The sequence below is a fragment of the Neovison vison genome, chromosome 12 (assembly GCF_020171115.1).
Source record: "Neovison vison isolate M4711 chromosome 12, ASM_NN_V1, whole genome shotgun sequence".
In the NCBI taxonomy this organism is placed as follows: domain Eukaryota; kingdom Metazoa; phylum Chordata; class Mammalia; order Carnivora; family Mustelidae; genus Neogale; species Neogale vison.
The window spans coordinates 147,155,880-147,168,948 of NC_058102.1; the positions used below are offsets into that span (position 1 = coordinate 147,155,880).

The 13,069-nt window shown below is 59.5% G+C and overlaps 2 protein-coding genes across 3 annotated transcripts in view; one reads left to right on the forward strand and one right to left on the reverse strand.

Annotated features, from left to right (window-relative positions):
- The window catches only part of WDR37 (WD repeat domain 37), a 47,448-nt gene extending 47,058 nt beyond the window's left edge, over positions 1-390 (reverse strand). Inside the window, exon 1 of one of the 2 annotated variants that reach the window (XM_044228562.1) lies at positions 376-390. The gene's annotated coding sequence lies outside the window, so the exon portion shown is untranslated. Of the gene's footprint in view, positions 1-162; positions 221-375 lie in introns of those variants that run through there. The other variant, XM_044228559.1, reaches the window with a different exon arrangement.
- A 3,099-nt stretch (positions 391-3,489) lies between these two features.
- On the forward strand, positions 3,490-5,336 carry LOC122892005 (isopentenyl-diphosphate Delta-isomerase 1-like). Its single transcript, XM_044228087.1, has 5 exons — positions 3,490-3,508; positions 3,649-3,818; positions 3,922-4,014; positions 4,346-4,476; positions 5,007-5,336. The coding sequence occupies exons 2-5, from the start codon at positions 3,677-3,679 to the stop codon at positions 5,322-5,324; spliced, it is 684 nt and encodes a 227-aa protein (XP_044084022.1). The 5' UTR covers positions 3,490-3,508; positions 3,649-3,676; the 3' UTR covers positions 5,325-5,336.
- Positions 5,337-13,069: the final 7,733 nt, after the last annotated feature.

The following is a 13,069-nucleotide window of genomic DNA, read 5'->3' on the forward strand; positions in this document are numbered from 1 at the left end:
GCCCGGGGCTGGGGGGTGCGGCGGCGCTCGTGGGCGCCCGAGACTGCCCGCCCTCGCCCACGGGGCCGGCGCTTGCCGGAAGGTGAGCCCGGAAGGGCCGAGCCATGGACTGGGAGGCGCGGGCGCTCGCACGGACCCGCCGGCGCGGCCCCCGGTACTCACTGCGGCGGGCTCGCGCGGGGGTCCTCGACCCCCCCAGGTTAGCGTCCATCGGCTCGGGTCGGGGGCGCCGCTGGCGGGCGTCCGGGCCTGCGAGTCCCCGCGGCCGCACGCTGCGGGCTGCGGGCTGCGGGCTGCGGCGGAGGCTGCCGGCCGCGCGGCTCCCGGTGGGGGCAGAGCTATTAATACTGGAGCGCGGCGGCGGCGGTGACTCACCCGCCCCGGAGCCTGCGCTCGCCATTGGCCAGAAGGACTCCAGTCAGCTGCTCGCCGCGGAACGTGGGACTGGCTGGTCTCCGCGCGGGCTGGCGGGGGACGGGCCGGCCGAGGCCTCCGAGAGCCACGGCCGCGCCGCGACGGTTGCGGGCGGGGACGCGAGCTGCGGGGGCCGAGCGGCGGGACGGCTCCGGACGCGCGGGGCTCCGGCCTGCAAGGCACCGCCCGCCGTCGGCTCCCAGGACCGTCGCGGCGCGGCCGTGCGGGAAACAAGCGTGATGGAGCTGGGGACCCGGTAGCCGCGGATCGAGGGGACGCGACCCCGAAGTGTTCGCGCGCGTGGGGGGCTCAGCCGGCCAGAGACGGTCCGGAGGAGACGCGGGGCTCCAGACTCCCGGAGTCGCGGCGGGCACCGCGAGCCGCCTCTCCCCTTCGGGGTTCCGGCGGGCGGGCGGCGACAGCGACAGGGGACAGATGCGCAGGAGAGTCACACGCAGTTTCAGTTCCGTGGGGAGGGAGTTCAGCAGACGTGCGAGTTCCGGAGAAAGAAGAGCATCCTCGCTCACCCCGAGTCCAGGAGCAGGGCCCGGGACTCCACGGGCAGAGAGCAGCTCGGAGCTGGGGCCGGCTGGGGCCGGCTGGCTCCTAAGCCAGCGGAGAGCCACAGGACGCAGAGGGGACTCCGGCGGACCAGACTGCACAGCGCCCTCCCTGTCCACCCAGGCCTTGACGGCTTCCCAATGCTTGAAAGACTTTATTTTTTTTTTTTTAAGGTTTTTTACTTATTTATTTGAGGGAAAGAGATGTGGCGGGTGCGTACACAGGCCTGGGGGGCCGCAGACAGCGGGGAGGAGCCCCGGGACCCTGGGATCTTGACCTGAGCTGAAGGCAGACGCTTAACTAGCTGAGCCACCCAGACGCCCCAGGCCTTTTGATGACATCAGTGCTGGTATTAATAAAGGTGATTGATACTGAAGAATGACATGTGTCAACATTTGCAAGATTTGTTTAATTCAGTGAACTATTTTCCGAGTGACTCGGTATTGCAACATCAGGTCTGAGAAAATCGGCAAAGTTTGGGTCCCAAGCAGTGAGTGTCCCTGTAGCGGTGTGAGATGTTCCCTGACGCGGTTTTGATGTAGGAGACATGAAGTCTGAAGCCCACAGCCAAGAAGGCGCTCTCGGGTGGGAAAAGGTGGTTTTCTGAAAGCACGGGTAGCACCCGGGGGCAGGAAGCACGGCACCCGGTTCATGCACCGCCCGGTGGGGAGGGGTTACGGCTGGGGGTCTCCACGGAACATGGCAAGCAGGGTTGCCGGGACGTTGAGGGGCTCGCTCTTGCTGGGAAGTGCTACTGCTGCCCAGGGAGACCTCGGCCGTGAGACCAGGCGTCCACTGGTGGGCCAGAGCCTGGGGGGGGGGGTGGCCAACATGTTTCTTGGTGGAGTCCGGGATGAAGGAAATTTCTCATTTTTATGTGTTAAAGTACTTGCAGGATCCTGGGGCTTGAACTTAGCAAAGTTCTCACACGGAGGCCGCTGAGTCCCTGGGGGAAGGTCACCCTGCCCGTTGGAAGGACTTGGCAGTGAGCTGGTTCTTATCAAACAAAAATCAGCTGGATCATCTGAAAGTAACTGGTAAAACAGTTATTTGCCAATGTTCCAGCATGTGTGTGGGAGGCAAGAGTTTCTTCATGGACTGGGGCCAGCGGACCGGCGACAGCGGCTTCTCCGCGGACAGAAGCGAAGCGTGCGGAACGGAAACTCCCACGAGCCTCCTGTGATGGTTTGCAGAGCCCACTAGTGTCACTTGCACTTAGACCTACCGTGTCCCGGTGAATCCACAAACACAATTTATTAGCTAACATTACGAAATTTTAAATACACTTTGTCTTTTGCCTATTTATCTTTCATTTATTTTTTATTATTTATTTGTTTTCATTTAACAGAGGGAGATCACGAGTAGGCAGAGTCAGGCGGGGGGCGGGGGCGGCGAGCAGAGAGCCCCATACGGGACTCGATCCCAGGACCCTGAGATCATGACCTGGGCTGAAGGCAGAAGCTTTAACCCACTGAGCCACCCAGGCGCCCCACATTATCAAAAATTTTTATAAGATTTTTATTTGCCGGAGAGACGGCGAGCGAGGGAGGACCAGCGGGGGGAGGGGGAGCAGCGCCGCCCCCCACGCCGCCGAGCAGGGCGCCGGATGCGGGCTGGATCCCTGGACCCCGGATCCTGGCCCGAGCCCAGGGCAGTCGCCACCTGTCGCGGGGCGGGACGCGGACGGCGGGACGCAGCAGGGCGCTCCGCTGTCGGTCGGGCCTGAGACCCGGGCGTCCCGGGAGCCCCGCCGCGGAGCCGCTCCTCACGGGCGCAGGACGGCGGAGCGCGGCCCGCGTGGACGCGCGACACGGGAAACGGCCCGCAGCCCCCGCGGGACCTGAAGGGAGACGCCGCGCGTGCCCAGCGTCGGGTCAACCTGTCGGAGCGCACGGACGGCGGGGGCCGGAGAACACGTGCGGGACTCAGAGCTCCCCCGGATTCACGACCGCGCGCAGCCTTCCGAGTGCGGGTGGCGTGCGGGGAGGGCGGCGCGGCCGTGCGTCCGCGGCCTCCGGGGCGAGGGTACTCGGCGCGGACCCCGCGCTGCTCGTCCCGCCCGCCGCGCGGAGGGAAGCCGACCTCGGACCCCCGCCCCACCCCCGCCGCCGGCGGCTAACTGCGCAGACGGCCCCGCCCACACACGTCACGACGTGTCAGAGCTCGCGCGTCCGAGGACCCGGAAGTGCGCGGGCGCGCTGCTCGGCGTCTGTGGCGCGCGGAAGGGCGGATATGGTCCGAGCCGCGCGCCTCCCCTCTGTCGGCGGGCTCCCTCCTTAAATGCGCTCCGCGGGGCCCCGCGCTCAGCACAGCGCGGCTCGGAGAGCACCGGGAGCCGCCGCACCTCGGAGTCGGGACCCTGCGCACGCCCTCGCGCGACCGTGACGTCAGCGCGGCCGGCGCGCGATTGGCTGGGGAGCATGTGGCGCGCTGTGGCGCGGGCGCAGACGGTTGGGCGCGCGGCTTGGAGGGGCGGACCCCAGGCCTGGGGGCGGGGCCTGGGGGTAGATCTCGCGGAGCGCGGCCGCCTGAGGTAAGTGGCCCGGGTCGGACAGGGTCTGGCGCGGAGCGGCGCGCAGGCGGAGCGCCCGGGAGCGGGGACCGAGCCGGCGGGCGCTGGTGGCGGGGGCAGCCTGTCTCGGGGACCGGCGGTCACGCGCGGCGTCGTGTCAGGGCCAGGGCCGCGGGCCGGGCGGCCGGCATGCCGGAGGTGGACGTGGACAAGCTGGACGCGCGGCAGGCGCAGCTGCTGTCGGAGATGTGCATCCTCGTGGACGCGGACGACCGGCGCGTGGGCGCCGACACCAAGCGCAACTGCCACCTGAACGCCAACATCGACCGAGGTGCGGGGCCGGGCGGGGCCGGGGCGCGGGGCCGGGGCGCGGGGCGGGCGGGGCCGGGGCGGGCGGGCGCTGCGGCGGCGGAGCCAGCGCGCTGTCCCCGCAGGGCTGCTGCACCGCGCCTTCAGCGTGTTCCTGTTCGACGCGGACGACCGGCTCCTGCTGCAGCAGCGCTCGGACGCCAAGATCACCTTTCCCGGTGAGTGCGGGCCCCGCGGGGGAAGGCCCGGAGCGCGTCGGGGTCGGCGTGCGACGGGCGCAGCAGTGCCGGCGTCTTCAGATTTTACGGATTTGGCGGCGACGGAGGGAGCACAAGCAGGGGGTGCGGAGGGCGGGGGAAGCAGGGCGTCCGATGCGGGGTCGATGCGGGGCTGGATCCCGGGCCCCTGAGACCGTGACCCGAGCCAGAGGCGGACGCTTGTCCACGGAGCCCCCGGCGCCCCTTCCTGTTACGTGTGGACCGTGACGTTTGTTCGCGTGGCCGCAGCGCCGGCACGGGCAGCTGACGCGTGTCGCCGCGTCCCCCGCAGGCTGCTTCACCAACTCCTGCTGCAGCCACCCGCTGAGCACCCCGCGCGAGCTGGACGAGGCCGAGGCCATCGGGGTGCGGCGCGCCGCCCAGAGGCGCCTGGAGGCGGAGCTGGGGATCCCCATGGAGGAGGTAAGCGGCCGGCACCGGCGCACCCCGAGTCCCGCGTGCACGCCGCGGGCACACTTTACCTCTCGGGCCGCCTCGCCGTGTGGCCGCGGGCGCTCCTCCGGTAAGGCCTGAATTCTGGTTTCCTGTGACGATGTGGCCGGCGTGGCAACGGGTCGCTCCGTGTCCCAGTGTACAAAGTCGGTTTCTGCGAGATGGTCGTTTCCTGCGCGGGACGCGTTTGAGATCGGCCTACAGATGGGTCACCCGGCCGGACGCGCGCACTCTCTTTACCGGCGCTCGTGTCACTGAGGCCGCAGCAGGAGGGGGCGTCCCCTCGGAGCGCGCATCGGGATGCGAGGACTCGCGTCCTCCTGTTCCGGTCGTGCCGGTGAAGCCAGCTCGGCTGTCCGGTCCTGCAGCGAGAAAGCTGTGGCACGTGCCCTGGACCCACGGCTTCAGGCTCCGCGGTCCCGCCGCGACTGCCGTGCGCCTGCGGCTTGTCGTCGGTCGCCTGGGCTGACGTCCCCGCTGCTGTTCCGTTTGCCTCCCAGGTGCCTCCGGAGGACATGAGCTACCTGACGCGAATCCACTACAAGGCTCAGTCCGACGGCCTCTGGGGCGAGCATGAGATCGATTACATCCTGTTCGTGCGGAAGAACGTGAGGTTGAATCCCGACCCCAATGAGATCAAGAGCTACTGTTACGTGACCAAGGAGGAGCTGAAGGAACTTCTGAAGAAGGCGGCCTGTGGTGAAATTAAGCTGACCCCGTGGTTTCAGATTATTGCCGACACTTTCCTCTTCAAGTGGTGGGAAAACTTGAACCACTTGGATCAGTTTGTTGATCATAACAAAATACACAGAATGTGAGCGTGAAATGAATGCTTAGCGGCATAGTGAAAACTTTCTCCATTTAGGAAACTTAACGTGACTTTTTAGAAATTGGGTTCCCCTTAAGAACTCGTCCCTTGAAACCTTGATACTTTACAACCAGTATTTGTTGAAAATACAACCCACTGGGGCGCCTGGGTGGCTCCGTGGGTTGGGGCCTCTGCCTTCGGCTCAGATCATGATCTCAGGGTCCTGGGATCGAGCCCCACATCAGGCTCTCTGCTCCGCGGGGAGCCTCCGTCCTCCTCTCTCTCTGCCGGCTTGTGATCTCTACCTGTCAAGTAAATAAATGAAATCTTTAAAATAAATAAATAAAATACAACTCACCTGTTAATTTTTGTCACACACCCCATGTGTGCATTGTTATTCATAGAAGACACTGTGAGAGGTCGCTGTCCACACAGAGGGCAAGTTCGCCTTAGCGTCGGGTCACGCAGCCTAACGCAGTAACAGTAGGTGAAGCTCTTCGTTCTGAGTGTTGAGATGATCCCGTCCGCGGGCAGAGAACACCTCGCTCTTGCTGAACGCTTTACGAATCATCACATTCTTCCCACAGTCTAGAAGAACGTGCAGGGGAACCACTTGCTTAGCTACATCAGAGTCGTCCAACTTAACCCCGTACGAGCAGATGGACCTAGTGGAGGAGGTTCAAGAGAAATTAACTCCTGTATGTCCCGATCTCTGTCATTAAATCTTTGGGATAGTCTTCGCCAGGCGGTAAAGCGCGCGCTGCGGTGGAGGGTGCACAGGCTGCTTCTCAGGTGGAAATCGGGTCAGCTGGGGGAGGATTTCTTACCTTGACGCTGCTGACTGGTGGCTTGGATCATTCCCTGTGAGAATTCATCCTGTGTGCTGTGGGATGTCTAGCTGCATCCCTGGGTTCTACCCGCTCAAAGCCATTAACACCCCTCCCCTGTGACCGTCCCTGTGACACCTGATGCCAAGTGACTCCTGGAAGGCAGAGGCACCCCCAGTCAAAACCACTTCTGCAACATCAGGCCACATTGTAGGGGGAAAAAATTCGCAGGAACAGGACTGTCTGTGTTACCGATTTGGGCTATGGGATGTGTATACATTCACACTTCAGTTATACCTTGACTGAGGTGCCTGGGTGGCTCAGTCGTTAGGCATCTGCCTTCGGCTCCGGTCATAGTCCCAGGATCCTGGGATCGAGCCCTGTATCGAGCTCCCCACTCTGCAGGAAGCCTGCTTCTCCCTCTCCCGCTCCCCCTGCTTGTGCTCTCTCTCTCACTCTCTCTCGCTGTCAAATAAATAAGATCTTTAAAAACAAATTGTTAAATTATACCTTGACTAATGCACTTCCCAGAAGTCTTGCCATAGATTTCTCAGGTCTGAGATCTTAAGACAGCCGTATTGTCCTCGAATGTTGTGCAACAAATAACAAAAAGATGAGAAATGTTCTAGCAAAGCAAATGTTTTGTAAATTCAATAGAAAAATCCCTTAACAGTTGACTTAAAACTTCAGGCAAGATCGTGTGGCAAATACTAATTTTCCTGAAAAGCAAAAACAATAAAAAGAAATCCCACATTTTAATATTGTTGTCTGCTTTGTTAAGACTTTAACCCCATTATTTAGCCCTTTAATAAAGTCATGGGATCCATAACCAAGAGCGCCACTGGGCTGCGCACCTTGTCCCACCCAGTAAACCTCAGCGAGCACTAGATGTCACCGCTATCGCTGTAGTAGGAGGCCTGCCTGGAGCACGGAAGGGTGAGTGTTCTTTGACCTGATGAACCCCTTAGAGCAAAACCTTTTTTACCTTAAAATTCATGGTCTTCAAAATCTGTAAGTGTCTGACACCTCCGTTAGGGGCCAGAAGTAGTCTTCTATAAAACTAATTACTCTGGGGGCGCCTGGGAGGCTCCGTTGGTGAAGCGTCTTCTTGGCTGTGATCCTGGAATCTGAGACGGTCCCAATCCCTGCTCAGCAGGGAGTCCGCTTCTCTCTCTGCCCCTCCCCCATCCTTCCTACTTGTGAGCATTCTCTCTCAATATTTTAAAAATAAATAAAATTGATTATTCTGTCTTCAAGCCTATACTGGCCAGAGAACAAGAATGAAAAAACGAAGACTCTGTAGGGAGGGGGCATGTGGTACTCCCCTGCCTGGCCCCAGCCCCCAGTAGAGGGATGGGCACAGGGACAGAACTTGGAGCAATGTGAGTGGGTCCCTGGGCTGCAGGTCACGTAATTCTCAGGTAGGGGTGGTAGAGGTGGTCCTTCCATCTGCTTGATGGTTTCGTTCCCCCAACATGGGTGGGCCCATTCGGTGGACATTCCTAGGGATGGGGGACCCCACTCTTTTGTAAGTCTGGATGCCCGCCTGGATCCTCACTGACAGATCTCTGTCCGTCAAATAAATAAATAAAATCTTTAACAGTGCACGAAGTTCCCGTTTCTCCACATCCTCGCCAGCACCTGTGGTTTCTGGTGCTGCTGATTCCGAGGTGGTATCTCCTTGGCGTTTGGATTTGCATCTCCCCGACGCTCGGGGATGTTGAGCATCTTTCTGTGGATCTATTGCCAACCTGGATGTCATCCTTGGAGAAAAGTGCTTACAATTCTGCCCATTTTTTTTTTAATTTTATTTATTTATCAGAGAGAGAGAGAGAGAGAGGGAGAGAGAGCGAGCACAGGCAGACAGAATGGCAGGCAGAGGCAGAGGGAGAAGCAGGCTCCCCGCTGAGCAAGGAGCCCAATGTGGGACTCGATCCCAGGACGCTGGGATCATGACCTGAGCCGAAGGCAGCTGCTTAACCAACTGAGCCACCCAGGCGTCCCACAACTCTGCCCATTTTTAATCAGATTGTTGTTTTGCTATTGAGTTATTAGCTGTCATTTCTTTGTAACCCAAACTGAGCTGTATTTATCCAATGTTTCTAGGATTTTTACAATAATATGTCTTTTCTACACTGTAGAAAAGCACATAGTCGGTCAGACATGTTGCTATTCAATTATCAGCAGTGTTTGTCATCCTCTTGATTTGCACGACTCTGAAAGAAGTGAATTAGGTCTCCCAGCACAGGTCTGAACCTGTAAGCAGTTTCCCACCCACGTCCAGCTCAGGGATACTCCCCATATTCACTAGGAGGTGCGTGGGAGGTCGGGCTGACATGTGTGCTTACTTCTTACTTTTGGTATTAAAGCTCTAATGCTTTTGCGTGATCTTGGAGTGTGTGACGGATGGGGTGGCTGTTTTCAGAACCTACTGAAATTTTCTTTAGGAAAGTTCCAAGGCAGGACACAGCACGGAACTCTTGATCTCAGGGTTGTAAGCTCAAGCCCCGTGTTGGGCATGGAGTCTATTTAAAACACACACACGTGTACGCACACACACCCTCACACACTCACACACACACACACACACACACACACCCCAAAAAATAACACAAAAGGAAAATTCCAAGGGTTTTGTTATGCTTGGATAACTATTTACTGGGTTTTCAGTTACTGAGAACTTGGCTTTTTCTCTTTGATCCACTTATTATTTGTGGGATGATCGAACATCCAAAATGATTATGGATTTCTCTAGTTCCCCTTCCAGGACACATATAAAGATTCAAACTGTTGTATCTCCTGTGTTTTAAATTTGCACTGAATTCCTGTTTAATAAAACTTTGTGGTATTTTGGCCAACTGAGTGCTTTTCATTCTTTTACCCAGATGGCCACCCTTGTTTTGTTGGTGCATCACAGCTGTGTCTTCTTTCTTACTGACTTTCCTCCTTCATATTGGATTTTTCTCAGTTGTTTTTAAATGTGTCTCTTTTGAGCAGCGTGTTCTTTTTTAAAATGCATTGAGGGGCGCCTGGGTGGCTCAGTGGGTTAAGCCTCTTTCTTCAGCTCAGGTCATGATCCCAGAGTCCTGGGATCGAGCCCCGCATCGGGCTCTCTGCTCAGCGGGGAGCCTGCTTCCTCCTCTCTCTCTCCCTGCCTCTCTGCCTACTTGTGATCTCTGTCTTTCAAATAAATAAGTAAAATCTTAAAAAAAGAAAAAGAAAGAAAGAAAGAAGGAAAATACACTGAGGGACTTTCTTCCCCGCTGACTTTCTGTAGTAACGGCCATGGCCCGGGGGCACCACGGAAGGCCGGCTGGACTGGAGCAGTAAACACATGTCATCTGGCATCAGAGTTCACACCTGTCATTTCTGGTTTAATTTTATAGCGAGCTGTGAGGCAACTATGCGTTTCACACTGTCCTTGGTGGATTAGGTCAGGCTGTGTGTGGTCTGTGTAACCAGTATTTTGGGACTGGAAGCCATCACCGAGAGAGAGGGCCAGCAGGCCGGGTCACGTCCTCACGCCCACGCGGATGCCACGGTGTACAGCCAAGCTCGGAGTGCTCGCCTCATCCCCCAGGCTGCAGAGAGGATGCGGGTGCTTCTGGGTACGTCCTGGGATCCTCGCTTTGACCCCGGCCTTAGTGGTCTCCAAGCCAACTCCTTCAGACAAATGCCTTCGGAAAGGGGCAGATGGGGGTGTTTCATTCAGTAATTCCCGCGTATTTTCTAAAATCCGTCCTGGAGCGGCGCCTGGGTGGCTCAGTCAGTGAAGCCTCTGCCTTCAGCTCAGGGCATGACCTCAGGGTCCTGGGATCAAGTCCCGAATCGGGCTCCCTGCTCAGCCTGCTTCTCTCTCTGCCTGCTGCTCCCTGTTTGTGTTCTTCCTCTCTATCTCTAAGACACAAATAAATAAAATATTTTTTAAAAATCAAATAAAATCCTTTCCGGAATAAGACAAGCTTAAAATCAAAGAACAAAACAAAAGGCGCCCAGACCGTGGTAATGATTCCTAAAGCCTGTTTCATGATCACGCCTCCCTTCCGCAGCAAGGACACTACCAGGGATGGCCAAAACCCCGAAGAACAATGAAAATCTGAAACGCTGGCATGCTCCGCGTTTCCCATTACAGCCGAGTGCCGGACTGGAACGCAGTGCCCGCTCTCCACACCCACACTCAGGCTGGGGATACGGCAACAGCTGTGCGGACAGCCGCTCCCTGAGGCTGCGGGTGAGGACGAGTCAGCCTACCCACGAGTGGAGGAACGACACCCAGGACTGGAGGGAAGGGCGCCCAGTACCTCCGCCCGCGGGGAAGGGACTAGTGGTTCCCAGCAGTGGGCAGATGCTCACAAGTGACCTGTCTCGGTGGAGAGTTAGCCTAGATTTAGGACTGCTTGTTCTCACCCAACTCATCCCGAACCAAGACCTGAAATGCTCCAGCTTCCCAAGCAGCTCACGGCCCCCAGCTACGGTCAAGGGGTAGGTGCACGAATGCAGCATCAACCCCCCGTCCCGCCCTTCCCCGTCTTCGGGTGATGCCAGCCCACGAGGTAAACATAAGCGTCACCGCCGTCCTTGATTCAGAAATCAGTGTGCGCTTTGGCTGAGGCCAGCATCGGAGAATGTGCTAGCTCGAGGGACACGCGCACGACCACGGAACGTTCTTCACCGGAAGCGGCAGGTTTTCTAGGCAGGTTATTGGGCGATGGACTGAGACCCCGAGAGGGTTCGGCCAGGAGAGCGCCCGCCAGAGAGAGAGCTTCAGGGTGTGCAGGAAGTTATGCTGACGTCGTGGAATGAATTAGTGGGATCGCATTTCTTTTTGACATCTTGGGAGAGGACCAGGGAGAGGTTGGGACAAGGAAGGGAAGTAAAGTGGAAGTCAAGCTACGTCCAGGTTTCCAGGCGAGGACAGTGTCTCGGAGTAGGCAGGCTGCCACCAGCACGGAGCCCGCTCCCAGGGTCCAGGACAGGAGCCGCCACCGGCACCCGCACCGCGACGCTCAGGGGCCTGCAGCCAGCCTGGAGGCCTGACCCAGGGCAGACCTCGGTGCTGGGCTTCTGCCAGCAGTGTGGGGCGCGGTGGGGGGATGATGGGCTCAGGGACTGCTGAGCCCCTCACGGAGGCTGCAGGGCGCAACCTGACGGCCAGCTCCTCCGAGGGATGAGGTTTTGACAAGCGCTGCCACAGTGAACGTCCCCGCCCTGGGCTGTCCCCCAGGCCGGGTGCTCCGTGTACTCACTGTCCCCACCGCCGCGGGCCTGCTCTGGCGGTGCGGCTGCCTGTAGAGCCCTCGTTCCGCTCGGAGGGGCTCCCGGCGCCGCAGGGTCTCCGGGGGTCCCCGGCCGCGCGCGCCCCCGATGGCCGCAGCCCGGCTCGAGTCCCGCAGGAAGCGCGGCCGGACGGCGACGGGGGCCGCACGCGGGGGTCGGGCGGGGAGCCGGGCGGACAGCCGGAGCCCGCGTCCTGGGCGCTGGCGGGGTCGGGGGTCTCCGCGGTCCTCTGCAGCGGCCGCAGCGCCCGGTCAGTCCCCGGACCTTCCAGAAACGGGACGAGCTGGTCCGGCGCCCGCGGGGACCGGAGCCCGAGCGTCCCGCGGCTCCGCGCCCGCCCCGGAGACCCCTCGGTCCCCTCCTTCCCGGAGCACAAGGCCGCCCCGGCCGGGACCCCAGGGCCGGACAGCCGCGGTGCCCGCGCGGGGGCGGCCGGGCCGGTCTCCGAGGACCGACCGGGTCGCGGCCGCGCGCTCTCCCACCCGCCGCGGCTGCGGGCTTCGACCTGTCGCGGGAGCGGGTCCCGCGCCTGGTCGGACGGGCCCGTGTCGCTGACGGGGTCTCCTGGTCCTCGCCGGCGCCTCGGCGTTGACCGGACGCGTCCCCTGTGCCGTCCTGGACGCCCGGGAGCCTCAGGCCCGCGCGACCCTCCGTCCAGCTCGCAGAGCCGCGCGGGCCTTCGGGGGACGCTTCCGCGTCGGGGCCCGCCGGGGTCCTTGCTCTCCGGTGTCCGTCTGGCCTCGGTGTCCCCGCAATGCTGGCCTCATGGATGACTTCCGAGGCGCACCTTGCCTTTGTCTCTGGGGAACACTTTAAGGATTGATGTTTTCTAAGTGTTTGGCAGAAATTCACCACTTAAGCCACCCGGGCCAGAGCTGTTCTTTGCTGAAAGTTTCGTTAAGAAACACACATCCGGCTGCCCGCCGCCACCCATGCGCCCCATGCGCCCCATGCGTCTCTAAGTACACCTTCCAGGGCTGTTCAGCACATCCACGAGCCTGCGTACCACACATCTCTACAACGTTTACATCTTGCAAAACTGAAACTCTGTCCCCATGAAAGGACAATCCCTCCCGGGCCCCGGCTTCCGCCTCTCAACTCCCCATCTCCGGGGCTTTGACGGACTGACTAAAGACCTCGGGTTGAACCACGGGGTACGGATCCGCTCCTCAATGGCTTCTCTTCTTCCATCCACACTCTGACACTCTTGTCCGCTTTTCTCTGTGCCCTTCGACTCATCCACCCATCCCCGGACTGTGCCCTCCTGCAGACTGTTGTAATTCTGCACCAAGAGTGAGGTGCACACATCTCTTGGAGATCCTACTTAGAATTCTTTTGGGCTTTTTATTTTTAAAAGATTTTATTTATTCGAGGGGCACCTGTGTGGCTCAGTGGGTTAAAGCCTCTGCCTTTGGCTCAGGTCATGATCTCAGGGTCCTGGGATCAAGCCCAACATCAGGCTGTCTGCTCAGTGGGGAGCCTGCTTCCCCCTCTCTCTCTGCCTGCCTCTCTGCTTACCTGTGATTTCTGTCAAATAAATAAATAAAATCTTTAAAAAAATATTTTATTTATTCTAGAGGGAAAGCATGAAAGGGGGAGGGTCAGAGGGAGAAACAGGCTCCCCACTAAGCAGAAACCCCGACGTGGGACT

What these genes read in the sequence shown, in the direction of transcription:
- LOC122892005 (XM_044228087.1), top strand. Translation starts at nt 3,677, where the DNA reads ATGCCGGAGGTGGACGTGGACAAGCTGGACGCGCGGCAGGCGCAGCTG. An exon ending in CGCCAAGATCACCTTTCCCG is followed by an intron (nt 4,015 to 4,345) that starts GTGAGTGCGGGC and finishes CGTCCCCCGCAG; the next exon opens with GCTGCTTCACCAACTCCTGC. An exon ending in TGGGGATCCCCATGGAGGAG is followed by an intron (nt 4,477 to 5,006) that starts GTAAGCGGCCGG and finishes TTTGCCTCCCAG; the next exon opens with GTGCCTCCGGAGGACATGAG.